Source organism: Typopeltis vanoorti, chromosome 12 (assembly GCF_054136105.1).
Source record: "Typopeltis vanoorti isolate ZY-2024b chromosome 12, IOZ_Tvanoo_1.0, whole genome shotgun sequence".
Taxonomy (NCBI): Eukaryota; Metazoa; Arthropoda; class Arachnida; order Uropygi; family Thelyphonidae; genus Typopeltis; species Typopeltis vanoorti.
In genome coordinates this window covers 36910891-36938103 of record NC_143560.1, presented here as the reverse complement: position 1 = coordinate 36938103, position 27213 = coordinate 36910891, and the positions used below count along the sequence as shown (strand labels likewise).

General features: G+C 36.9%; 1 protein-coding gene across 4 annotated transcripts in view; it reads left to right on the top strand.

The window, feature by feature from the left end:
• LOC150100701 (sodium- and chloride-dependent glycine transporter 1-like) overlaps positions 1–27213 on the top strand; it is a 285409-nt gene that overhangs the window by 197190 nt on the left and 61006 nt on the right. For all 4 annotated transcript variants that reach the window (XM_090402061.1, XM_090402060.1, XM_090402059.1 and 1 more), the window contains 2 exons: positions 1860–1992; positions 17347–17481. In XM_090402061.1, coding sequence (XP_090258187.1) covers positions 1860–1992; positions 17347–17481 — 268 coding nt within the window. The remainder of the gene's footprint in view (positions 1–1859; positions 1993–17346; positions 17482–27213) is intronic.

The following is a 27213-nucleotide window of genomic DNA, read 5'->3' as shown; positions in this document are numbered from 1 at the left end:
AATATGTTAATAAAATTAGTAAGTACGCCAATGAAGGTAGGTACCTAAGTTATCTCGCTGCATGTGGGTGAATCACCGATTTAGAGCATCAATAGTCATTAAACATATGTGCTTTTGTACGGTTCATTTTAATTATTTTTTATAAGTCGTTCAAATTTTTATCTTAAAATTAGAAAAAATGAGTGTAAAACAAAAAAGACTCATATAACGTGAGTTATAAATTAAATGTGATAAATTATGCAAAACAACATGGAAACAGAGCAGCAGAAAGACATTTTGGTCCACCACCAACAGAAAAAATGATTCACGAGTGGAGAAAACAAGAGGAACAATTAAAACTGCTATGTAAACACAAGAAAACATTCCATTCACACCTAGAAAAATGTCCAGAATTAGAAGTATAAATGAAAAATTGGGTAACAAATCATCGAAACATGAGAATATCTATTTCTACGAAAATTATAATTTTTGAAGCGAAACAATGGGCAACTGCTAATGGAATTTTAGATTTTACCGGATCACCATCTTGGTGCTTTAGATATATGAAAAGACACGAGTTATGCTTGCGTGCAAAAACTACTCTAGCCCAAAAAATGCCAGCTGTCTGTGAAGCTAAAATTATAGAATTCCATAGATTTGTCATATCAGCAAGAAGGAACTTTAACTTTGAGCTTAATCAAATTGCGAACATGGATGAAGTGCCTCTAACTTTTGATGTTCCTTCAAATCGGACAGTAGATTCAAAAGGCACCAAATCAATAGTGATCAAAACAACAGGTCACGAAAAAAACTCGCTACACTGTAGTTTTAGCTTATTGCGCGGACGGAATAACCCCCCCCCCATGTTAATCTTCAAGAGAAAAACGTTACCGAGAGATGAAATTCCTCGTGGCATTATTATCCATGTTCAAGATAAAGGCTGGATGGACGAAACAGGAATGCTATTATGGATACAAAAGATATGGGCAAAATGTCCAGGCGCGTTGTTTAAAAAGCCTGCAATGTTAGTGTGGGATCAATTCAGAGCGCATTAAACAGAATTAACTGAGAAGCTTCTAAAAGAAATGAATACAGAATTTGCTGTCATTCCTGGAGGCCTTACAAGTCAATTACAACCCTTGGATGGATCTATTAATAAACTATTCAAAAATTTTATGCGGGAAGAGTGGAACAAATGGATGGCAAAGCCAAATCACGATGTTACAGCAACAGGACGTATGAAACGGCCAACAATTTCAGAAGTATGTACCTGGGTGAAAAATTCATGGGAGCTGTGGAAGAAGAGACGATTATAAAGTCATTTAAGAAATGTGGGATAAGTAATGCGATGGATGGTACTGAAGATGACGCAGTTTTTGAAGGGAGTGACAACAATAGTTCAGACGAAAGTAATATGACCAGTGACATTAATGAGACCAGTGATAGTACCAAGAGTGAAGATTAACTGAATATTGCTAATACAAATGATTGTAACAATAAATAAAAATTAAGTAAGAATTTGTAAATATCTTTATATAATAAAATATTTTTTTCTAAAAATCATCTCATAAATTTGGGGTGCATCTTATCTTCCGAAAAATATAATTAGGTTTATGAAAGTGATGTTTACTTGTCTGTAGCAGATTTGATCTAATGAAAGAATGAGATCCTTATTGAATTTTCTATTGTATATAAATGAATTTTTCTGTTATATGAATAGAATGAATTTAATAAAGAAATGAATGAATTTTCCAGAAAAATTCATTCATTTCTAATCAAGATCACATCAAATTTACTTACATATTGAAGTTTGACAAACATATGTTCTTAGTTTTTCAAAACTATTATAAAATTAATAATGCTGTCTTTCTCTTTTTCAGCAATTTTGTCTTAGATTTGTCTGATGGGCTACACGACTTAGGAGGAGTAAGATGGCAATTAGCCCTCTGTCTTTTAGCGTGCTGGATGGTAGTTTTCTTATGCCTCCTTCGTGGAGTAAAGAGTATGGGCAAGGTAATGTTCACAAATATTTATAAATAGAAAAAGTAAAGATACAATGTAAAGATATAAATAGAAAAGTAAAATACAAAATGAGAGATTAACTGATATTTATCTATTTAGCTAATCAAGCAAAAAATAATCCTAGGAAGTTCTTTCAATATGTCGTCAGCAAAAAAAAAAAAAAAATGAATGGTTATGGTTGACATTGATTGGAGAAATTGGTATAAGAACAACTGCTGCAGAGTATATAGTTGATATATTTAATGAGCAGTTTATAAAGGTCTTTCATTCTTCTGAATGTGATTGAGAGCAGTTGATGATGAGGAGGACAGACTGTAAGTGAGAAAGAGGTATATGGAGAATTGAGCAAACTTGATGTTAATAAGGCTATGGGACTTGACAATAAATCACCATGCATTTTGAAGGAATGTGCCAGGGAGTTGGCATCTGCCTTGATATGTTTGTTTAATATGAGTCTTGCACTGGGTTAAGTTCCAAAGGAGTGGAAGGAAGGGAGGCAAGACTGTACCACTTCATACGGGAGGTGACAGAACTCAAGCATCAAATTATAGGCCTATCTGTGTGTCAGTTGTTGTGGTTAAAGTGTTGGAGAGGCTGGTTAGAACTAGGATCCAGAATTGGGTTGACAACAATCTTTGTTGGACTTTGATTATATTTGAAGGACAGCATGTTTTAGTAATCTACTTACTTATTACAATAAGGTGATGGCTTCATTGGACAAAGGAGATAGATACACCATAGTATACTTAGATTTTGCAAAGGCTTTTGATAGATTACCACATGATAAGTTGATAGTCAAACTAGAGCAGATGGGGTTGGATATTAACACTAGTCCATTGGATCGGAGATTGGCTATCTATTGTGTATGGGGGAGCAATATCCTGGAATAGGAAAGTCACTAGTGGTGAGCCTCAGGGGTCTGTTTTTGGGCCATTGCTGCTTAACCTGTATGTTAATGATATTGGGGAATATTTGGATGGAGATATTCAGTTGTTTGCAGATGATGCAAAGTTGGGGCAAACTATGAGGAGTGGAGCAGATGTGGCCTTACAAGAAGACTTGAATAGATTGAGTGAATGGACGTGGGAGTTGGGAATGGCAGTTCAATGTTGCGAAATGTAAGGTTTTAAAAGTTGTGAACAAAGATGGGATGTTGAATTTACTCTTGATGGGGATGTATTGTTGAAGGTAGAGGAAATAAGAGATGTTGGGGTGATGATGGATAAGGATCTAAAATTTAGAGGACATATTGTCAAAATTGTGAGGACAACACAATGAATTCTGGGAATGATGCAGAGGACACTGACTTGTAGAAGTAAGGAGATTCTTGTTCTGTTGTATGAGGCTCTGATTAGGCCACACATGGACTACTGTGTGCAGATTTGGTCACCTGGTTTCCAAAAGGACGAAGAGATATTGGAAAGAATCCAGAGGTGATTGACTAAGATAGTTTCTAATCTCTGGAATGTTGAATATGAAGAAAGGTTGAGAAGATGCAATTGATAGAGTCTAGTGGATAGGAGGAAATGGGGAGGGGCAGAGTTGTGAATGATTGGAATGCCTTGCCTGATGAGAGTGTGGTGTCTGCAGAGAATTTGAATGTGTTTAAGTGCAGTATGATGAGCTGTGTGTATGACAAAGGGACCTCCTTGATGAGTTTTTGACTCCATGGTGTCTTAGGGTAATAATAATAATTTCATAATCATTATAAACATCAAGTCCTGATATGTACCCTCAAGGAGAGTGGGTATAGGATACTGCAATAGTACATTATTGAGTTTACATTATTACTAGCTTCCTATCAACATATTTCTTCCAAATTAATCTCTTATTTGTGAGATGCAATATCATCAGATCTTACATTTTGATCTTCTAAAGTATTATTAACTGCATAACTCCACCTAAATCATGGTTTCTATCATTTTCTTGCTTTCATAGCATAACACTTTCATTTTCATGGCATAACACATTTTGCATTTTTTTCTGTCTCATCTAAGTGGCCATACCACCTCAGGTTGCCTCTGCTCACACATTCTTGGATGCTAATTGTCATTTCTAATGTGATAAGTGCCAGGGTAAATGTGGCGGTCGAGTTTAGCTAGTCTAGAAAACGTGTTTTTAAAGTTAAATATAGTGTGGCTTTTGGTCACAAATTGTGCTGCAATTGTGCATCGGTTAGAAACAAGTGTCCTTCAGTGGTATTATTGTTTAGAACTGTGTTGTATATATTGTGTTTTCACTGCCGTTTGTTTCACTATATCAACGTGTAAAGATGGCGTCCAACAAGAAACGTACGTCAGCGGCGCGCAGGACTTCTACTACTACACGAAAGGCTGGCTCAGCGTTAGATTTTTCGCAATGGATGCGTTGCGGAAACTGCTACATGTATGCACCGAAAAATGTGAAGGATCTGTGGTCGGTCTGGCAAAATGAGAAGAACGAAAATGTCGACGTATGTGAGAAGTGTCGGGATAGGCTGGAGCGTTTAGGAATGGAAGCTGACATCGGGACCGTAGCGGAAGAACTTCGGCGGGAGTTTATGAAAATGAAAAATGACCTTCATCTTCTTCATGAGGAAGTGGAAGTGATCGGTAAGGAGATACTGGAAGTTAAAGCTGAGTTTAATGTGTTAAACAGAGAAATTAGGACTATAGAGATTACTTTAGCTGAAGTAACTAGAACAGGATTACATATGGGTGAGTCTTTGGTGAGTGATTCAGTAATAAATAGTATGGGAGTGATTGGGAGTCAACATAATAAAACCACAAGTGGCCTAGAAGAAATGAGATGTAGTGAGAGTGGGGGGGTAAGTAATAGAGAGTTGAGTAATGAAGCTGGGAGAGTCATGCTGAATAGTGTAGAGAATGAGTCCATGAGTGTGGACTTGAATGAAGTTAAGAGTGGTAAAATATATGGTGATTCTATGATTAAGGGTATGGAGAGTGGTATGCATGAGGAGTGCTTGGCTGATGGGACAATAGAAAGAGTGGCTTTAGCAATGAAGAGAGGGCATGAAGCAGACAAGATGATAGTTATGGTGGGTACGAATGACCTGAGAGGTAGTATAAATCGGGTAGGAAAAGATTTAAGAACATTATTAGATATTGTGAAGAGGAAAAGTGTCAATGGGAGAATAGTGTGCGTGTGCTGCCTCGTTTTGACAATTACGAGTTAAGTAGACGAGCAATGATAATGAATGATACGATTGCAAGAATGTGCAGAAAAAGAGGTCTGGAGTTTGTTGATGTTTGGAGTGTGTTTGAAGGAAAAAGGCAGTTGTATGCTAGAGATGGACTGCATCTTAACATGGAAGGACATAAGCGATTGAAGAAGTTATTGTTTTCTGAACAGGTTGAAGTTATTGGGCAGGGAAACTAATATTGAAAAAGTTGAGTGTAAGAGAGAGAAACTTTAGCACTAATTGTGTATTTATTGATCCTTATAGGCAGAATAAATTGCAGAAGAGAGGGGATAAAAATCGGCATAGGACTACGGTAGTTAGTGACTTATATATCAGTTCTAAAGCCGGTACAAGATCTAGAGGGAATCTGCAATTTTTGTATACCAATGCTAGAAGCATTCGAAATAAGAGAGAAGAATTTTTGGCATTAGTCAGTGAAATCTCACCAAAAGTTGTAGGCATTAGTGAAACTTAGCTGTCAGCAGAAGATGTGGTCACTGGAATTGAATGTGATGGGTACAGTATTTTCAGGGAGGATAGAGAAGATAGAACAGGAGGAGGAGTACTGTTGATGATAGCTGATGTGTTGCAGCCAAAGAAAGTAGTATATCATGATGATAGACATGTGAATGAGAGTTCATTTGAGGCAGTCTGGTGCGAAATAGTGACCAATGCAACCAAATATGCAGTTGGATGCTGCTATAGGCCAGGGAGTACGGGGGGAGATATTGAATTCATGCATCAGCAACTTAGTGCAATGAGTGAAGGCTTAGTGATTATTATGGGGGATTTTAATTATGGTGATATCAATTGGAAGGAGGAAATATCACGTAGCAAAAAGGAAATGGAGTTCATACATCTTCTACAAGATAATTACTTGAAACAGCACGTAACTGAAGGGACACGTGGTGTGAGAGTGTTGGACCTGGTTATTGGTTCAGAGGTTATATGCATAAGTAAGGTGTCCTCGTTACCTCCAGTTGGTGAAAGCGATCATGTGGTATTGACTTGGGAGGTTGCAAAATCTGTGGATTTTTCTATTAAGAAGGGGTATGTACGGAACTACAGGTTAGGCAATTATAACAAGCTTCGGAGTGAGCTTGCAGCCATCCCATGGCAGAACATATTGCAAGGGAAAGATGTTAGCAGTGCTTGGGATAAAATCAGCGGGTATCTGAGGAAAGCAATATCAGATTGTGTCCCCATGGTCAGGAGGTCAAACAAGGCAACCATTAGATGGATGAGCAGTAGTATCAAGCTTGAACTGCAAAAAAAGAAAATGTTATGGAGAATTTACAAGGAGAAAGGTGATCAGGACACCCATGAGCAGTACAAGGCTCAAGCTAGGAAGGTTACCAGCATAGTAAGAAAAGTTAATCAGATTATGAGAAGACCTTAGCCAAAGAGATCAAGGGTAATCCCAAAGAGTTCTTCCGCTATGTGGCAAGTAAGAGGAAGAATGACTTCGGAAGGATAACCTTAGTGGATGTCGATGGTATTGAGGTGACAAAATCAGATGTAATAGTCGAGTTACTGAGTGATCACTTCTCAAAAGTCTATCACCCAAGTGAGGATATCTCTATACCTATAGCAATACCTAATGTGAGAATTGAAGCTAAAGAATCAGCAAAACTTAAATGCAAACACTGCGGTAGGCTTAGATGGAATATCAGCTCGGGTGTTGCGTGAATGTGCAAATGAATTGTCAACCCCTCTTACCTCAATATTTAATTTAAGTTTGAACTCTGGTATGGTCCCTAGGGAGTGGAAGTTAGGCAAAGTGGTTCCTTTGCATAAGGGTGGCTCTAAAACTGCGGTATTGAATTACAGACCAATCACCATCTCAGGAGTAGTGGTAAAAGTATTGGAAAAGTTGGTTAAAGACAAAATTCAAGAATGGGTGGATCAGGATATGATACTCTATAGAGGCCAACATGGTTTTGTTAAAGGTAGATCCTGCCTTAGCAATCTATTAACTATTCATAATAGAATAACATCTGAGTTGGACAAAGGAACTGGCTACACAGTGGTACTTCTGGATTTTGCTAAGACTTTTGACAGGATATCCCATAGAACACTGTTACGCAAATTGGAGCAGATGGGAATGGATATTAAATTGGTGATATGGATAGGAGAATGGCTCAGGGAGAGATACCATAAGGTGGTGTATGGAGGAGCCGAGTCCAGAATGAGGCAGGTGACCAGTGGTGTGCCTCAGGGCTCTGTGCTTGGGCCAATGTTGTTTAATTTGTATATAAATGATATAGGAAATGGCTTAAAGGGAGATATTCAGTTGTTTGCTGATGATGCAAAGTTGTGTAGTGCAATAAAAAATCAATCTGATGTTGAAAGTTTGCAGGAGGATTTAAATAAGCTGGTAAAATGGGCAAAAGAAAATGGATGTCAGTTCAATGTGGAAAAGTGTAAAGTCATGCATTTTGGGATTAAAAGATTACCAGCTGTGTACTACATCGATGGAAAGGTACTCTAAGAGATTGATGAGGCTAGGGACTTAGGGGTATTGGTAGATAGGGAGATGAAGTTCAGAGGACACATTGCTAAGGTGTCCAAGATTGCACATAGGATTACTTGGTTGTTGAGGAACACACTGACATCCAGAGATAAAGAGGTTATTATTCCCCTTTATAAAGCATTGATACTTCCACATTTGGATTACTGTGCTCAGGTCTGGTCACCTGGATTCCTTGGAGATGAGGAGGCCGTGGAGAGGGTTCAGAGAAGAGTGACCAAGTTGGTGAGTGATATAAAAAATGCTCCCTACATTGATAGATTGAGAGCTTGTGGATTGCAGAGATTGGTTGATAGGCGAAGAAGAGGGGATATGATAGAAACATTCAAATTACTAAAAGGTTTTTATAGGATTGATGCAGGGGAAATGTTTCAGCTGTGTGATAGTGATGGAAGAACAAGAGGTCATCTCTGGAAATTAAAGAAGAGTGTGGTTAACAAAGGTGTCAGAACAAGGTTTTTTGCCTGGAGGGTGGTGAATGAGTGGAATTCATTGCCTGACTTAGTTGTGAGCTCTTCGTCTGTAAATGAATTCAAGAAGAGATATGACAGATATTGTTTTGCTAGTTTGGGTCTCCCGCGATGAGTCTACTGACTCCATGGAGATACCCGTAATAATAATAATTTATTCATGGTGTATCCACCATTACCTTACAACTGATTTCATCAAACTGTTTCCTGTACCTTCTTCATTTTTAATTGCTGATTTGCAGCCTAAATATAGACTATTGCTTTGTATGTGGACTGTTCAATAAGTAATAAGACTAATTTTACTGTGGCGAAACCACTCATCACAATATTAATTTCTGTTGAATAAAGAAATGTTGCTGTCTGCATTAACAAAAGAGGTTGATAGATGGTGTATACAGGCTGATGTGCCAGAGTGCCACATGACTAAACACAGGTGCTCATCGGCGTGCCTACAAAGCGCGACCATCTTCGAAATGGAAGCGTCCTTGGAACAGCGTTATGCGATTAAATTTTGTGTGCGTTTGCAAAAATCGGCATCAGACACTTTTAACATGATATGCGAAGCTTTCCACGATGAAGCAATGTCAAGGGCAAGTGCTTTTCGCTGGCATAAAACTTTTAAGGAAGGAAGGCAAAATGCGGAAGATCTTGAATGTGAGGGAAGACCTTCAACGTCCATCACAGAGATAATGATCAACACAGCAGCGATTATCATCAAGCACATCAAAAGGAAGCGTCCATTGCTGAAGAATGGCTTCTTATTGCACCACGATAATGCAAGGCCACATATTGCTGGGTGTCTGCAGAGAACCCAGCTGTGTAGTGGATGTTTTGCAGAAGAACAACACAGATATCCTACCACACCCTCCATACAGTCCTGATCTCGCACCATGCGATTTCTGGCTGTTTCCTCAGCTCAAGAAACGACAAAGAGGCTGCCATTTCGAAAGCAACAAAGCATGTGTAAAAGCTGAGGAGGCGGTTTTGAAAGAACTCTCAAAAAACGGACTCTCACATGTGTTTAAGAAGTGGACGCAATGTTGGGACAAATGCATCGAGTCTCACGGTAGTTACTTTGAAAAAGACCATGTAAATGATGACGATTAAAGGTAATCTGTTTTCTGTATGATTATAGTCTTATTACTTATTGAACAGCCTACGTATAATGTCTTATTTACATCATATAATTCTATTGTTTTGAACAGCTTTTCTCTTCTTGGTACCTCTTATGCTTTTTCAGATCTACAAACTTAAATACCAATCCTTGTTATATTTTCATGATTTTCAATTGTTTGTTTTCAATTGCAAATCTGATCCTCTCAACTCCTCTTTGGCTTGAACCCAGCTTGTTTTTTTTTTGCACTTTATTTGTCTATAATTTTCTTTGTCTCTTCTCAGTATTGCTTGCATAAATCTTACCTTAAAACATTCAATAGTGTGAGATTCTTTTGTCTCATATTCAGTTTATTTCCTTTTTATAGATTGTTACTATGAGAGTTCTACTCCAACCACCCAGAATTAAATATTCTAGCAAAGCTTTTTGAATTATCTAGCATAGCATTATGAAGCTTTTATACTTTTATATGTGAGGATTTCTGAAAAAATGTGGAATATCATTTATTCAAGCTACTTTCCACATTTCAGATTTCTGACAGCATTTCTCTTTGATGTGAAATGAATTCATGACTGCATTATTCCCAATTTTTTTTTCTGCCAGCATTCTATTTCTGCATATTTTATTTAATAATTTTTGAAAGTAATGGAGTAATTCCAAGTAATTACTCCAGACATCCAGAATATCTTGTTTTTATATCACATTTCTTATTTCTTACAGTGATTTTTTTCTCTATATTCTCTATAGTTCATTTTTCTCTATATTCTCTCAAGGACACATACCACCTTCAAGATACTTCTGATATAGTTACTTCTCTTTCAGAGTTGTCACTTTAACTTGTTAATTCCATCATGATCTGATTTTTCTGTCCTTCCAAATAACTTCACATGCTTCCTGGCTGAATCAAGCAATGTTTCTTCAGATTTTACTACTCTATCTTTGAGATTTGTTTCTTGTTTTGAAATGTCTTCATATTTTATCCAATAATAATTGTGTATTTGAGTACACGGCCAGCTTGGCTGGCTGTGTGGTTAGCATATCCGCTCTCCAGCCAAAAGGCTGCAGGTTCGAATCCCACCATGGGCATGGATGTTTGTGTTGTCTGTGGAAATACTAGTGGCAGTGGTTGGCAGTAGTTGGTGGATTGAGTGGTTTAGACAGAGTTGTAGAGCAGGTGCCCTCCCTCGATGAGTCTTTGGACTCCTTGGAGGTGTCAAATAATCATCATCATCATCATCATCAAATTCCTGCCATGTACCCTCAAGGGGTGTACAGGATATGACAGTACTACATGAAAAAATTAAATCATTACTAACTTCCTATCTACAATTTTCCTCCAAATCAGTCTGTTACTTCTCAAGACTCCAACATTATCAGATCTTATATTTCTATCGTCTAAGGCACTTTGTACCGTATCAATCCACTTATATCTTGGTCTTCCTCTGGGTCGTTTTCCTACCCACCTGGCAGAGAACACTTGTTTTGCTAATCTTTCCTCTCCCATTCTATTTAAGTGACCATACCATCTGAGATTAGCTCTGCTAACGCATTCCTGGATGCTGACAATGTCAAGTTCTTTCCTAATATCCTCATTTTTAATATGATATTGCCATTGATGCCATCTGTTCACGCCTCTAATCTTTCTCAGGACTCTCATATCTGCGGTCTCTAGTCTTTGGTCAAGTGTTTTACTTCTGACCCAGCTTTCAGATCCATAAGTTAAAATTGGTTTGAACACAGTCTTGTATACAGCTAATTTAGTGTTCCGACTAATTTCTTTCTTATTCCATATGAATTTATTCAATTGACTTCCCACGATACCAGCTTTGCTGATTCTGTTGTCTATTTCTATATTTAGTTTACCATCTTCAGTAAAAATTGTGCCTAAGTAGCTGAAATGTTTTACTTGTTCCACAGGTTCTCCATTCACAACACAGTTGACATTTTCAATGATTCTGCCTATTTTCATTGTCTTTGTCTTTTTATTGCTGACCTTCATACCATATCTATTACAACAGCTATTCAATTTAGTCAGAGAATCTTGCAGACTTGTAGTGGATTTATTTAGAAGTATAACATCATCCGCATAAAGCAAAGAGCTGACATTAACATCTCCAATTTTGATATCAGGTTTAATACCACATTCCTTCATAATGTGATCCATATAGATAATGAATAACAGAGGGGATAATGTACATCCTTGTCTCACACCAGATTTAACATTAAACCATCTTCCTGTACCTCCTTCAATTCTAACTGCTGACTCACAACTCAAATAAAGACTAAGTATTGCTTGATATAATGCCCCATTGACACCATATAACTGCAGCGTATTGAATAGCTTCTCTCTTGGCACCTTGTCATATGCCTTTTCCAAATCGACAAAACTTAAATACAGATCTTTGTTATATTCCCATGCTTTCTCGACTATTTGTCGTAAAGTGAAGATCTGATCCTGACAGCCTCTATTTGGCCTGAATCCAGCTTGTTCTTCACCAAGCTTTTCTTCCACAATTCTTCTCAACCGTTTCTCAAGTATACTTGCAGAGATCTTGCCAGGAACACTCAGTAGGGAAATACCTCTGTAATTCTCACATTCAGTTTTATTTCCCTTTTTATATATGGGTACTATGAGAGCTTTACTCCAATCATCGGGAATTCGTCCCTCTGTCCAGGCTTTCTGAACTATGCAGTGCAGCCACTGTAAGACTCTTATACCACCATACTTCAGCATTTCTGGTCGAATATCATCTACTCCTGCTGCCTTTCCACATTTCAAGCCTTTGATGGCTTTTTCTACTTCAAGTATGGATATGTATTCCTGACTGCATGCCTGGTCAGTGTTTTTTATCACTGTGCTGTCATCACTGCTTGTTTCATTTGGCAGTTTTTCAAAGTAATTACTCCATACTTCAAGGATATCTTTTTCTCCTGTTTTCATTTCACCTTTATCATCTCTAATTCCTTTTACAGCACTCTTTCCTCCATTCCTAAGCTTCTTCAACAACCTCCAGAATATTTTGCCACCTTCTTGATATTTATTTTCTATATTCTTGCCAAAGTCCTCCCATGACTTTTGTTTAGCTAGTTTTACACACTGTTTAGCTTTCTTACATTTGTCTCTGTATTCTGTAAGAGTAAAAGCTGCCTTATTTGCCAGGAACTTTTGATATGCTTTCTTCTTTTCCTTCACTGCCTCTTTAACTTCCTGTGTCCACCAGGGAGTTCTGATTTTTTTATCTTTGCACACAACCTCACCACATGCCTCTCTGGCAGAATCAATCAATGTTTCCTTCAGAGTTTGCCACCGAATCTCCAAGGTTTGATTCCTGTTCTCAAACTCTTTCATTTTCTTTTCAATAATATTTCTGTATTTTAGTCTACAGTTTACATCTGAGAGCTTCTCAACTTTTATTCGCTTTAAAACTTTCTTACATGTTATTCTTTTCAATATGAAATTCAATTTTATCCTGCTCAAGACTAAATAGTGATCACTTCCAATTTCAAATCCTCTGTACACTCTGGTGTCCTGCACCAGGGAGAAAACATCACTATCAACAATAACATAGTCAATGAGACTTTTCTTATTCCTAGCCTCTTCTCTCCATGTGAATTTGTGCACATTTTTATGTTGGAACATGGTGTTAGTAATAACCAGTCCATGTCCTGAGCAGAAATCCAACAGATATTTGCCATTATTATTAGCTTTGCTCTTTTCTCCAAATTTTCCCAAAATATTTTTGTATGTCTCACAATCGTTTCCTACTCTACTATTTAGATCTCCAACAAGGACCAACTTTTCCTTTTTCATTGTGTCAGTTGCTTTTTCTAAAGCCTCAAAAAATTCCTCCACTTCTACCTTAGTAGAACCTTCTGTGGGACCATAGGCACAAATAAGTCTCATTGTCCAGTTCCCCATTCTCATATTTGCCCACATTACTCTACTTGAGACTGACTGCCATTCAAGAAGATTAGCCTCGTATTTTGTGTTGAATACTATGGCTACTCCTTCTTTTCCTTGATTGTTATTGCCTGAATATAACATTTTGTATTTATTGCTCAGAAAGGTGTCAAATAATAATAATAATAATTCACCTCTGAAAGCTGGTCAGCTTTGATTAATTATAAAACTTTCAGAGATGTTTGATATTTATTCATTAAAATAGTAAAAAGTGCATAATAATTCATAAAAAATAATAGGATAAAATAATTTCTTAATTTATATGCAGGGTTTACATAAGAGAATGCTGGTATTTTAAATTCAAAAAAATTATGAAAAATATTGTGATGACAGTATGGAGTGTGCATGTTTAATGTGAAATTCATTGTGTTGCTCACCATGTGTGTATCCTCTAACTCAACTCTTGCCATATGTTCTTCCACATTTCTATAGTGATTATAATTACAGATGTCTTATTTTTTTTCCTTTTGGTAACTCTTGTAGAGAATTCCCTTTTGATGTGGAAACTTTATCCTTTAAGAAAAAATTTAAGAATGTAAGTTGAGACTATAAGGTGGCTAGGAAAGTGGTCTTTTTTTCTTTCCAATTGCTTACTCAAGAAATTGGCATTAAATGTTTGTCACACCACATTTCCAAAATACGCTGGTGCCTTGTCTAGCTAGAAAATATTATCAGGATGTCCTTTGGGTAGAATAGTGTAATTTTTTTAATATATTTGTAAAACAAACTGGACCATTTATTATTTTTTCTGAAAAAAAAAAAAAAACAGACTTAATAGCACTTCTGTGTTTGTATGTACGTCCACCACATATTCATTGTAGGAAGAATCTCTTTCAGGATCTAAGTATAGTCAGCACTTTCACTACATTGACTTTGTATGGATTGCAGAAGTAGTGTGTTATTGTGTATGGTTTGCTATATATTGTGAATTTAGTTTAGAATATCTGTGCTTACTATTATGAAGTTCTTTCATGGTTTGCAAGTCCTGATACCATCATAATAGTAATGTAGTTTGTATATTTATTTTGTTCTTTGAGGCACATGTTAAAAGAGCTTCCTGTCTGTCCATTGTAGATTAAGTCTCATGCAGAAGACGTTCATACACTCTGGTTGTGTCAAAGGATCAAGTTTGTCCTTAAGAGAAAAAATAATGATTGCTAGCTAGATGTGTGATTTGAAAGTGATGTGAACATTATATTCATTCAGCACTGCAGTTATTTTTACAGACTGATACCAGATATAGGGGATGGAAATAATTTTAACTTTAACTTTGTATGTCATATTGATAGGGAGGTATGTAGTATTTTACTTATTTTACAGACATTGTAGCCTCTGACACAGTGATACAATATCTACAGCACACTTTTTAGCCAATGCTTACAACCCTTGTAAACTGTATAAAAGTTTTAGAAACTGAATTATTCAGGTATATGAAATTATTCATAACCATCAGTGAATTTTTAAACAAGCTGAACTTCAGCTTGTGTAAAATTATGTGTAAATAGGGATTAAAATATTCCATTTTGTTTCAAAAAATAAAAGTTTATGTGGAATGATTTAAGTAGGAAAGATCCAAAAGACTGAAAGGAAGAAAAGATTGTGCCATTCCACAAAAGCAGAAGTTGGATTATGCCTAAGCACTACATGCTTGTGACAAGCTGTATTCAAGTAAATGTGTAATGCAGGTCATGGAAAGATTAGTAGAACAAAGGAGAGAATTTGAAGATGCATGAAGTTCAGCATAAATTAATAAAATAATGGTCTTGATTTACAATTATTATTTTATGAAGAAGTGGAAAAGATAGTGGGCACAGTTTTGATCATTTTTGATGTATTTGGATTTTGTGAAGGCATTTGATAAATGGTCTCATGATTAACTGATTTGCAGTTTAAAGGGATTGAGTGGATCGGTGTCTGCTATTTAAGTATCACATTCTTTGACTAAATTACCAGAGATAGTACAGATTTGGGGTGATGTTGCAGAATGAGTAAGTTAGTTACCATAGCAAGGTCACCAGAATGAGTCTGGTTAATTACAACAAGGATCAATTATTTTATTTATTTTTTATTTATATACACAAGGCAGAATCCATTCGATGAACTTATTGAATATACTGGATCCTTTCTGGTTTAACCTCTGATTTAGCACCAAATGTTTAGATGTTCAGATATTTGCATATTGCAAAGGTGAAATTGTGATATAAGAGCATTTCAACATAATTTTCAGTATTCTGGAACTGTGATCTGAGAATCAGGGTTGATTTAATGTTTCCAGACTGGAAACATTAATCATCATTTCCAGTTAGCATAGGTCTGCATGTTTTAAAATCCTTCACATGGATATTACAGGAATGAATGGATCTGTGAGGAGAAGTGATGTATAGAGATTAAATGATTTGTGGTGTGCAGAATAGTATGTTAGAGGAGTGCTTGCCTAGAAGAATGATAGTGTGTCAATGGCAATAAAGCAAGGTGGATGATATGATAGTGAGGGTTGGTACAGATGATCTGAGAGATAGTATGAATTGGATGGCAAGAGATTTGAGGAGAAAATAAGCTGGACAGATGGACAAATGAATGGGGATATCATTTTAATGCAACTAAATGTCAGAGCATGAAATTTGGAATCTACTGATGGGAAGACACATACTCTATTGATGGATCTATACTAGAGGAAGTAGAATGAGGCAAGGATCATGGGGTGATGATGATCAGCCTATTTTCCACTCACTACAGGGTGAAGAGTGAGACCCTGTAGTGGGGTGAAAATAGGCACACACTACAGGGTGAAGACTCTCTAGTGGGTAGAAAATACGCACACTAAAGGGTCTTCCATTGCAGGAGGGTTGGGTCTACTTCTCCCATGGTGACCCATGGGAAAAGTAGACCCAAACTTGGGAGTCCATTTTGGAAGAGTGTTTATTCACTTGTATAAATGAACATATGAAGGTGGAAGACAATTGCAAACATCCATGCCTAGGTGGTATTTCCATATGTGGTATTTGAATCCAAATACCTCTTGACTGGAGAGTAGATATGCTATCTACTCGGCTGGCTATGGGGTGATAGTCAATAAAAATTTGAAGTTTAGGGCACACATTGTGAATATGACGAAGGTAATGCAAAGAATTACTGCACACTAAGAAGGACTTTGACCACTAGAGTGGCCATTCCATTACATAATTACATCTGGATTATTTGCCTGGATCTAGTCACTGGAATTTGATAAAGATAAGTTGACCTCGGAGAGGACATAGAGGCAGAGAACCAAAATGATATCAGGACCCTGCAATGTTAGTTATGAGGATAGACTGAGGGCATGCATGAAGAGTTTAGTAGATAGAAAGCAAAGATGTGACATGATTGAGACATTTAAACTATTTATAGGATTGAAACAGGAGAGTTTTTCATATAGTAAACAAGGGGAATTAGCAAAGATGACAGTTATCTCCGTTGCAAAAGGAAGTAATGAGTAGGAGGGTAAGAAGTGTTTTTTTTTTTGCATTGAGGATAGTTGAACTGTGAAACTTATTGCCTGTTAGAGGGTGAATGTACAGATGATAAAAGGGTTTATGTAATGGTAAGATGGATTTCACGTTGTCCAAGATGGGTTTCCCGCAATGAATCTTACGACTCCATAGAAATTCATAATAATAACGAATCACACTAAGTCATCTTAAAGCTATTATTTAGAATGATCTCACCAATTTTGGTGTTTGTCTCACTAACCAGTCTAATTAACATGGTCTCACTGTAGTTTCTCTGCTAGTTCCACCTCATTTTTGTTAGTGCCTACTTTAGGCCTGTTGAACTTGAATTTATACTACGAGTTGATTTTTCATTGTATTATAATACAATGATATATTATGGTATATAAATGGGCCATATTTAATAGTCACGAGTTTTGAAGCATGATATAATGTGTAATTTTTAGTTATGTATATACAACTGAAAATAAGTATTGTATAATTTACATTATACTAATTTTCTTAACTGTATTACATTGAGAATAAAAAATACATATAAATAACTACTTGCTTACAGAGAGAGAGATTTTTAACAGTTAATGCTTTGCTTTCAATTATTCAGGTGGTTTACTTTACTGCTCTTTTTCCATATGTGGTTTTAATGATTCTTCTGATCCGAGGAGCAACTTTAGAAGGCTCATATGATGGTATTATGTTTTATTTGACCCCTCAGTGGGAAAGACTTAAAGAAGCTAGGGTGAGTGTTAATGCAGTTATTTATTAGTTTTGGAGATTCAGCTTTAATTTATGAAAATCATTGTTTACTATTTAGTTTGATATGTCCTCTTAAAAAGGTTTGACTGTTGTGTATTGTAGAATTAAAATAATGCATTTAAATTGGCTGTGGAAGTTAGTTCTCTAATTTGAAATGAATCACCTTAATATTCCACTTACTCCACAATATTACTGGAAGTGTCCTTCAGCTACTGTAATTGTTTACTACCTCCAACCTTTGTCTGTAGCTTATTTCATGTGCCAGTCTTGCACAACTCTAGTCTGTGCACCACAAGTTGGAGACCAGTGATATATTGTAACTAGCTAAGGAATATTGTGTCATATATGCTGAGTAATGTGCTATACATAGTTACACCATGTCATAATTACAGGTTGTATTTGCATTTAAAAATGAGTATTACATATACTTGTGTATACACACACACACACACACACACACACCTTAATTCTAGTTTGGATAGAGATACATTCCTATATTTTTTTAAAAAGTTAGCAAATTTTTATGCATTTACAACAAATGTTTCTTACCTAACTTATTCATAATTTGAAGGACCTTCTGAAAGTAATATTTTCATTGTGATAGACTCACCCAAAAGAAGCATGCCAGTGAAATAAAAAGCAAAAGATAATTTGAAGTTTCTTTTCATACACTATTAATCAGCATACTCTTCCTTTCAATACATTTTTCCCATCACATAACATGTTTTTCAGAACCATTTTCAAAATAGATACATCCTTGAGATGTATAACCAGTTTAATGGAGGCAAATTCAGGCTTCAGGGAGGATGTTCCATAACATCAAAGTCTCTTCTATAAATGTAAGTGAATGTGTACTCATATGCAGCTTACCTTGTCATGCTGCAAAAGCAGTTCCTTGGCAGAACACAAGTAATTTGTTGTTTCAATTTTCTTATAATCTTTGAATTTATTGTCACACCTTTTACCATTTTTATATCATTACTACTCATAAAAGGTTGTAATCCTATAATACATTAGTACAGTGAGCAGGCTAGGGATTTTTTCTATGTTTATTAATGTTATATATTTTTTTATTTCTATTTCTTTTTTACATAATCCAGAAACACTACTTTATAGACCATACGTGGAACTTTTTCAAACCACATTAGGCCTATGATAAGTGGGGCAATGGTCTCACGCTGAGCAATGAAATTCATCTTCCATCTAAAGACAATCACAAATATCCATGTCCACAGTGAGATTGTAACCTGCAGCCTGTTAGTTGGAGAGTGGATGCACTAACCACTTGGACAGCCAGACTGGTTGCCTCAAAAGACACTCAGCATGCACTTCCAATCAGAAGTCAGTGAAATAGGGTGGCAATATTCCATAGATCGAATTTTATTTTGAGGTGATAGTAATGGACTCCACTTTCATCTTCAGTTGCAGTTTTGTAAAGAAAAGCATTGCCTTATATTTGGCATCATTGAAGCAATGAGTGGCACACTTCTGGTTTTATCTATTTCATTTTGCTCATCAATTGATGCTGCACTCAATCTGCATCCACACACACTATTATAGCCTATTTCTGTCACAGTTTGGTTGACATGTCTAATTCATTGTTCAATTTCAGTGTTAACGATCTCTGACTTATATGTCTGTTTTCTTTTTGGCTTGTGTAGAGGTAAACACATTTTTATCCAACAAACCAACCATTTAACAAGTGTAAGATCCTTGTAGCATACATACAGCTTCAGAAGTACATGTGGGATGGGGGTACATACTATACACATGTATATGTAGTTTGTTTGGCTGGACAGATGACGAAGTTTCATATTTTGAATCTTAATTTGGGCAACTTTTAATACCTCAATAATGTTGAGTGATACAAAATTATATGTTGCTATTTTAAACAGAACTCAGAAGCAGTTTCCATATAATGCGCACACAACTGCTATGAACATCAAGTGATAATGTTATTATATCACTATGTAATAGTATATAATAACTGAGAAACCAAACTTTTATGACTAATATTAGCATTCCTTAAGTAGATTGGTTGTAAGTGATTAATTTAGTTAGATATGCAACATACCTTTTTGTGTTTCTCTCAAATCCTTTATGCTTATTTAGAGTAAGTTATCTATCATCTACTGGATGGCCCAGTGTTTTGTAAGCCATATATTAATTTATTATCTCACATCATATCTTTAACACTAACTTAGAAAACATGTTGAATTGTATAAGGATTTCATTTATATGAGTGTTAAATCAGAAGTATCTTTTTTAACATCGCTTGTTTTGCTGAACTTAGAATTGCATCACTTATCATTATGTTCCATGATACATAAACATCCTACAATATACTGCAGTAAACAGATCAAGAAATTGTCTTCTGTCATAATTTCTTCTGTGTTCTTTAGTTGTTGAGTTTATTAACTTCTTTATGTGCAAACAAATATGGTGTACATACAATATGATGTGCATGCAAATTAGCAAAAATTAAGCTATGTTATGTAATGCTTCTGTGTTTCCATGAAAATAATAATTCTACTCAAGTGATGAAATCACTTTATTTAGTATTTCATCACTGAGTGATGAAATGCTGAAGTTTGCCGATTGTCAGCAGTCAATGTGTTATAACCCAGTAGTAAAATGTAATTCTTTTTAAAATGTTTTGCAGGCAAGTCCAGTTTAACCCAAATATTTATTTTAACCAAAATGAATTAATAAATAATAAATAAAAACAAATGATCATTTAGCATGCTATGCAGGCTTAGAAGACAGGTTTATTATTATATATATATATATATATACATATATATCCCACACATAGGCCACAAGGCCTATAACAAATGCCATATGTGGGCTAAAGACAATAAGACAATATTCATATAAAAATTAAATGGCTTTCATCCTATCATTTTTAGTTTTTGTTAGCATAAAAAATAAAATAAAATAATCAAATAAACGTACTGGCCTGAACATGTATACACTTCCATAATTACGTGGATGCAAATTGTCCATGGAAGTCAATATAATCAGTGGTTATTATAGAATAAATTATATGGATATAAAGCATATATTTTTGATATATTTGATCCATGTGGCCAGTTGGGTAGGTTAATGTTGTTAAACCTGAAAGTTCTGTTTTAAAAATGCACCCATTATTCAACTAAAATGTAAAGAATTTGGAATAATTACTAAAATGACTTTCAGGATCATCATCATTATTCAACTAAAATGTAAAGAATTTGGAATAATTACTAAAATGACTATTTTGGAATCATCATCATCATCATGAATCATGGATGCAGCCCATTGGTGTCCAATGCCTCCTTCACAATCTTCTTCCACCTTTCTTTGTTCTGTGCACAGTGTCACGGTTTCTGTAACTCTATTCCACACCAGTCCTGTATGTTGTCTATCCATTCTCTGTATAGGTCTACCTTTTCTGTTTACACCATCCATAATACCAAACATGAATGTATTTATCTTCTGATCCTCGCTCATTCCGCAGAAGTGTCCAAATCATTGCGGCTTCCTTTCTGTAATCTTCTGCATTAAATTCTCCTTTGGTTGTATCTTCTGATAGAGCTTTTCATTTGTGATTTTCTGTACCCATCCTATTCTTAGAATCTTCCTGTAACAAGTTCTTTCAAATGCCAAAATTCTTTTTCTTGATTCCTTATTTATTATCTACGTTTCAGATCCACACAGTACATTGCTAAAGATGCATGTTTCTATTATTCTTAATTTCGTTTGTAGACTGATCTTTACTTTTCCAGATGTTATTCATGGAAAAGATTTGTTCCATTGATAACATTGTTCTCTTTACAATCCTGATCAAAAAACATTGTCTTTGGTTTTTTCAATTTCATAACAAGTCCAAATCTTTTCCTTATATAAGAATTTCGATGTTTTTTGTAATTCTCTTTCGTCTTCTTCAATAATAACAATGTCACCTGCGAATCTCAGATTGTTAATTCTCATCCCATGTACTGATATTCCTTTTGCATCTTCCTTCATTTTGTCCATTGCTCTTTCTAAATATGCAATGAAAATGCTTGGTGTATTGAGTCCTGGTGATATTTTGGGATTTTTCTTGTTAATTATGATATATCATAATAAGTATTACTATTGCTTTTGAAGTCACAGCATTTACTTCCTCCTCTCCAGTCCCCATCTTAAAGGTAGATATGTGTTGTATATTCCTAAAGAAACTATAAATCAGAAATAGGTCTGTTTAATCAAATTATTTCCTGACTGAATGAGGAAGGAACTACGTTAAAATTAAGGCTGATAGGAAATAACCCTATTATTAAGTCTTTCAGTGGACAATACATGATGTTATTTGGTGATTTTTGGTATGCATGAGGCAGTATTACTTGAACTATTAAAAATGCAGACAGTTGAATAACATTCCAATTTTAAGTGAACATATAAACTGCATTATGTTTTTTTTTCTTTAATATTGTATAAATATGAATGAAGCATTAACATTATAATCCAAATAATTAAAAATTATTTAAAATTTTTATGGCACAAAATCAGCTATCCAATTTAAGCATTTCTTCAATTAATATAATTTTCACAGTTAGAGCAAGAAAAGTATTGTAATTATTGGATAAATACACAAACTGCATATATCATGTTTTAACAAGTTCTGTCTATATTATAAATACTGTTTTGAGAGATAAAAGTACATACTTCATACTTACATTATGCAAAAGAGTATAAGAGTATAATTTCAGTTGTTTTTTTTTTGGATGTATGTTCCATCATTTTATTAAATTTATTATAATATTTTCCTAACCTCTATAGAGTCACAAGACACATTGTGGGAGTTCAACCCAAAGTCTATCATACCGCTCCTTAAAATCATCCACAGTGTTCACATTCACAATAATAATAATATTTACATGTCGTCTCCAAGGAGTCCAAGGACTCATTGCAGGAGAGCACCTCCATTTCCTCCACACTACCTAATCCTCGATGTACACATAGCGGCACTAACTACCATCATTGCTAATAGTATTATTTGTCTGAAATTGTTTGAGTTCTACAGCCAATTTGTCTAGATGCAGGATGAAAAACCTGACATTTACAAATATTCGTGTCCATGATCGGATTCAAACCCATGGCCTTCTGGTTGAAGAATGAGTTTGCCATTATCCAGCCAACCAGTCTAACAAAATAATATTATGATAAGAATTTGCATAATACTTGAATACAGAATGAGTACATCCAACTCAATAACAGGGTATCCTTAACTTGCTGACACATCCACAGGGTGAGGACTATTGGTTATAGTGACATAACTCTTGCTTCAGAAATCAGTTGTCTTTATGACACTTTTGGCTAATTGCTACGACCCTTGTAAAAATAGATAAAATATTCAATCATTTTCCCCCCTTCTCTTCTTGACATATTGAAATCATAGCAAAACTATTTCTATCAGCTCTGTCAAAGGTTGGTCTGAAAGAAAGTCACAGTCCTAAATAAATATGTATAATTATTATCATTAATATTATTATTCAGGCCTCCATGGAGTCAAAAGACTCATCGTGGGAGGTCCTTCCTAAGAACATAAAGTCTGTCAAAACTCTTCGAGGGGAGATTTTTGAAGAAACACAAAGTCTATCACACCACTCCCCAAACTCATTGACCGTTCTCGCTCTCACCACTCCATCAGGCAGTGCATTCCACGGTTCAACCACCCTCCATGCAAAGAAACCACTCCTCACCCTCTTGCCCACAGTTTCCCCTTGCAACTTCCAGGGATGGCCCCCTGCCACCACTCCCCCCCCCCGCTGTTCAACCAAACAAAAGAACTCCCCAGTGTCAACCCTGCAACCACCTCTCAACAGTTTAAAAGTCTCAATCATATCACCTCTCCCTCCTCCATCCACCAAACTCTGCAGTCCACATCCCCCAGCTGATCCCTGCAACTATCCCCGTACAGTCCTGAAACCATCTCTGTCATCCGTCCCCGCATCTCCCACACAGCCAACCCATCCCCCCCAAATCCTGGAGACCAAATCCGAAAACAATAGTCCAAGTGTGGTCTAATCAGAGACCCACACAACGGAATGACAACCCCCCCATCCCTGCAGGCCAGCATCCCCCCCCACAACTGCAGCAATCCTCTATGCCACCTTCACCACCCCTGCAACATGTCCCCCAAACTTCAGGTTTCTATCAACCATCAACCCCAGATCTCTTATCTCCTCTACTTCCTCCAGCATAACTCCTCCCATAGAGTATGCCGCATCCCATCGATGCCTCCCAAGACCCCACATTCCGCTGCACCAAACCGATACCCCCACCCATTTGCCCATCCATCCCGCCCACCCAAATCCTCCCGCAGGGCCACCACATCTGCACCACTACCAATAATTCCCCCCAGCCCCACACCATCCGCAAACAACCGAATATCCCCCTGCAATCCACTGGTAATGTCATTGATATAAAGGTTAAACAATATAGGTCCTAGTACTGAGCCCTGTGGGACCCCACCTGTAACCCTCTGCCTCCTTGAAACTGCTCCACCATACACAACTCCCTGATACCCACCAGACAGCCAATTCCGAATCCAGTTGACCAATTCGACATCCAGACCCATGTGCTGCAACTTAAATATCAGTCATGTGGCACCCTGTCAAATGCCTTTGCTAAGTCTAAGAAAATTGCAGTATATGCCTTTCCCTCATCTAATGCTCTTGTAACTTTATTATAAAAGGCTAGCATATTGCTAAAACAAGAGCTCCCTTTCACAAATCCATGTTGACTCTCACAGATAACATTACCCTCATCTGCCCAATGTTGTATACGGTCCCTCACTACACTCTCCAAGATCTTAACAACTACTGATGACACACAGACTGGCCCATAACCAGACACCTCCAGTCTGCCACCACCCCCATGCAATGGCACTATCCCACCTTCCCTCCCTTCCCTGGGCACCTTTGCCGAAGCCAGACTTTCATTGAAAAGCCAGGTTAAAAGCACTGTCAGTTCCCTGGCACATTCTCTCAAAACTCGTGGTGAAATACCATCCAGTCCCAAAGCTTTACTGACATCCAGAGTACTCAGTATCTGAAACACACTCTCCTCCTCCTGTACCTCTAAACCTCGAACCAGCCCTATCCCTCTAGCATTAAAACTGACTCCTCTAGGATGAAATACTCCAATAAAGTGTTCATTGAACAATTCCACTATGTCCTCTGCATCAGTCACTCTATTCCCATTTTTATCCCACAATATCATTCTTCCACAGTCATTTCTCCTCCTACTGGCCACATAGCTAAAAAATTCCATAGGATTTTCTTTGGATCTTAGGGCCAACCTCCTCTCATATTCCAGTTTCGCTTTCTGTACCACACTAGTCACTCTTCTGGCTTGTGTCTTATATTCTTCATGCATCCTCTCTTCACCTGTCTCCTTATATCTCTTTCATAGCCTCTTTTTCGCATGCAATTCCTGTTTAATATTGTTTGTCATCCACTTTACTCCAAATTGTGTCCTCTTCTTCACTCGTGGTATACAACTTACCATTGCTGCTAACAAATATTCTTTCACAATTTCCCACGCACTAATGATATCCCGACCTTCCAATTCCTCCCTCCATGAAACTTCCCGAAGTTGACGTCTAAGACTATTATAATCACCTGCTTTATAATTCCACATAAGTTCCCGTCTCTTTGATACTCCTGCATGTCTATTCATTTTCCAAGTCAAAACCATATGGTCACTCTCTCCAACTGGTGGGAGAGATGTCATCTCAGTTATTATCAACTCTTCTGATACTATAACCAAATCCAAAACTCTTGAACCTCTTGTTCCCTCTGTTACATGTTACCTAAGACATTTGTCCCTCAAGAATTCTAGAAATTCCATTCCCCTATTGCTACATGCATCTTCCTCTCTCCAATTTATATTACTGTGGTTAAAATTCTCCACAACAATCATTCTTCTTGCACTTGCCAAACTTAGCTGTCTAAACATCTCCTGGTCCCCATCCTCTGTGCTCCTGGGTCCGTAGCAACACCCCACTAAATATCCTGTCTTGTCTACCTCTACCTCACACCATATGCTCTCAAAATCATTTGTCTCACTTCCTTCCAAAGCCTCCACTCTTAGAGGACATAGGTCATCACTTATCATAAGCAGTACCCCACCACCACACTTTCCCCTCCTATCCTGACGAAAAATGCTATACCCAGTGACTTCTATTCCTGTTATTATATCCCCTTCTGTGACCACGTCTCAGTGATCCCAATAATTTTTGGCCAGGCTGATGCTATCTGTGCCACCAATTCCTCTCCCTTATTCCGGATACTCCTGGCATTAGTATAAAACATATAAATGCCATTGTTTCTATACCCAGCATTATCCCTTCTAGACTCCACTGGGCTCAGTGCTACCTGACATCATCTCCCTTCTCCCAAGTATCCATTCCCACAAGAGGCCACCCCTGCTATCATGCTCCCTGGGACACACTGACTCGTTCAGAACAGCAATCTCTCCAGATGCCTACGTCCTTCCTCATTCAAATGTAAGCGGTCTCTCGCATACAATTCCTCTCTTTCCTCAAACGCACTCCAAGTATCCACATATACCAGTCCTCTCTTGTCACACATTCTTGCTATTATGCCATTCAATATCACCGCTCTTCTGCTCAGTTCATCATTATCATACCTAGGCAACACGCACACTATTTTTCCTCTCTCTGTCGTCCTCCATACAGCCTCAAGGAAAAATCTCATATTTCTCGCTGCCCGACTTACATTACCACTCAAATCATTTGTTCCTACCATCACAATCATCTCATCCACCCTTTCACCTCTCTTAATTGCCATAGCCACCCTTTCTATTGTTCCTCCTGGCAAACACTCCTCACGCATCCTATCTTGAACACCACGGATCATTGGGTCGCCATACATTATACCTCTTGCCATTCTCTCTCTCCTATTGTTTCCATCTCCTCTTCTTTCATTCCCATAGGTCTCTCTTATTCCCTCTCTTCTACTGCTATTCTCTCTTCTAGCATTCCCATACCTCTCTCTCCTACTCTTTCCATTCTCCCCTCTTCTAGCACTCACGTACATCTCTCTCATTCCCTCTCTTCTACTGTTTCCATTTTCTCCACTTCTAGCACTTCCATATCCCTCTCTCATTCCATTTCTCCTACTGTTTCCATCCTCTCGTCTGCTAGCATTCCCATACCTCTCTCTCATTCCCTCTCTTCTACTGTTTCCATTCTCTCCTCTTCTAGCACCCACATACCTCTCACTCATTCCCTCTCTTCTGTTTCCTTTCTCTCCTCTTCTAACACTCCCAAATTTCTCTCTCTCCCCCACTCTGATTCAGCTTGCATTAATCTCTTGTATTGTGAAAATTATCTCTATAATTTTTGTAGTATTTATTTGAAATTACAGTAGTAGTGAAATTAGTAGTTATTTGAAATTACAGTAGTAGTGAAATTAGTAGTTATTTGAAATTACAGCCAAACAGTTATGCCTGTTCAATTGTGTGTATGTGTGTCTGTCCATCCCTTTCTGGCTGGTTTTCCTGTTCTGCAGGAAAAAGCTGAGTTTCCAGAGGAACCTACCTTTAGGAGACTAGCTGACTTTACTTTGAATTGAAAAGCCTTTATAAAGCTTTCACATCCTAGACATGATTCAAACTCAGTCATTGATGCCCTTTCTAACCAACAAGCATCAGTGATACTGAT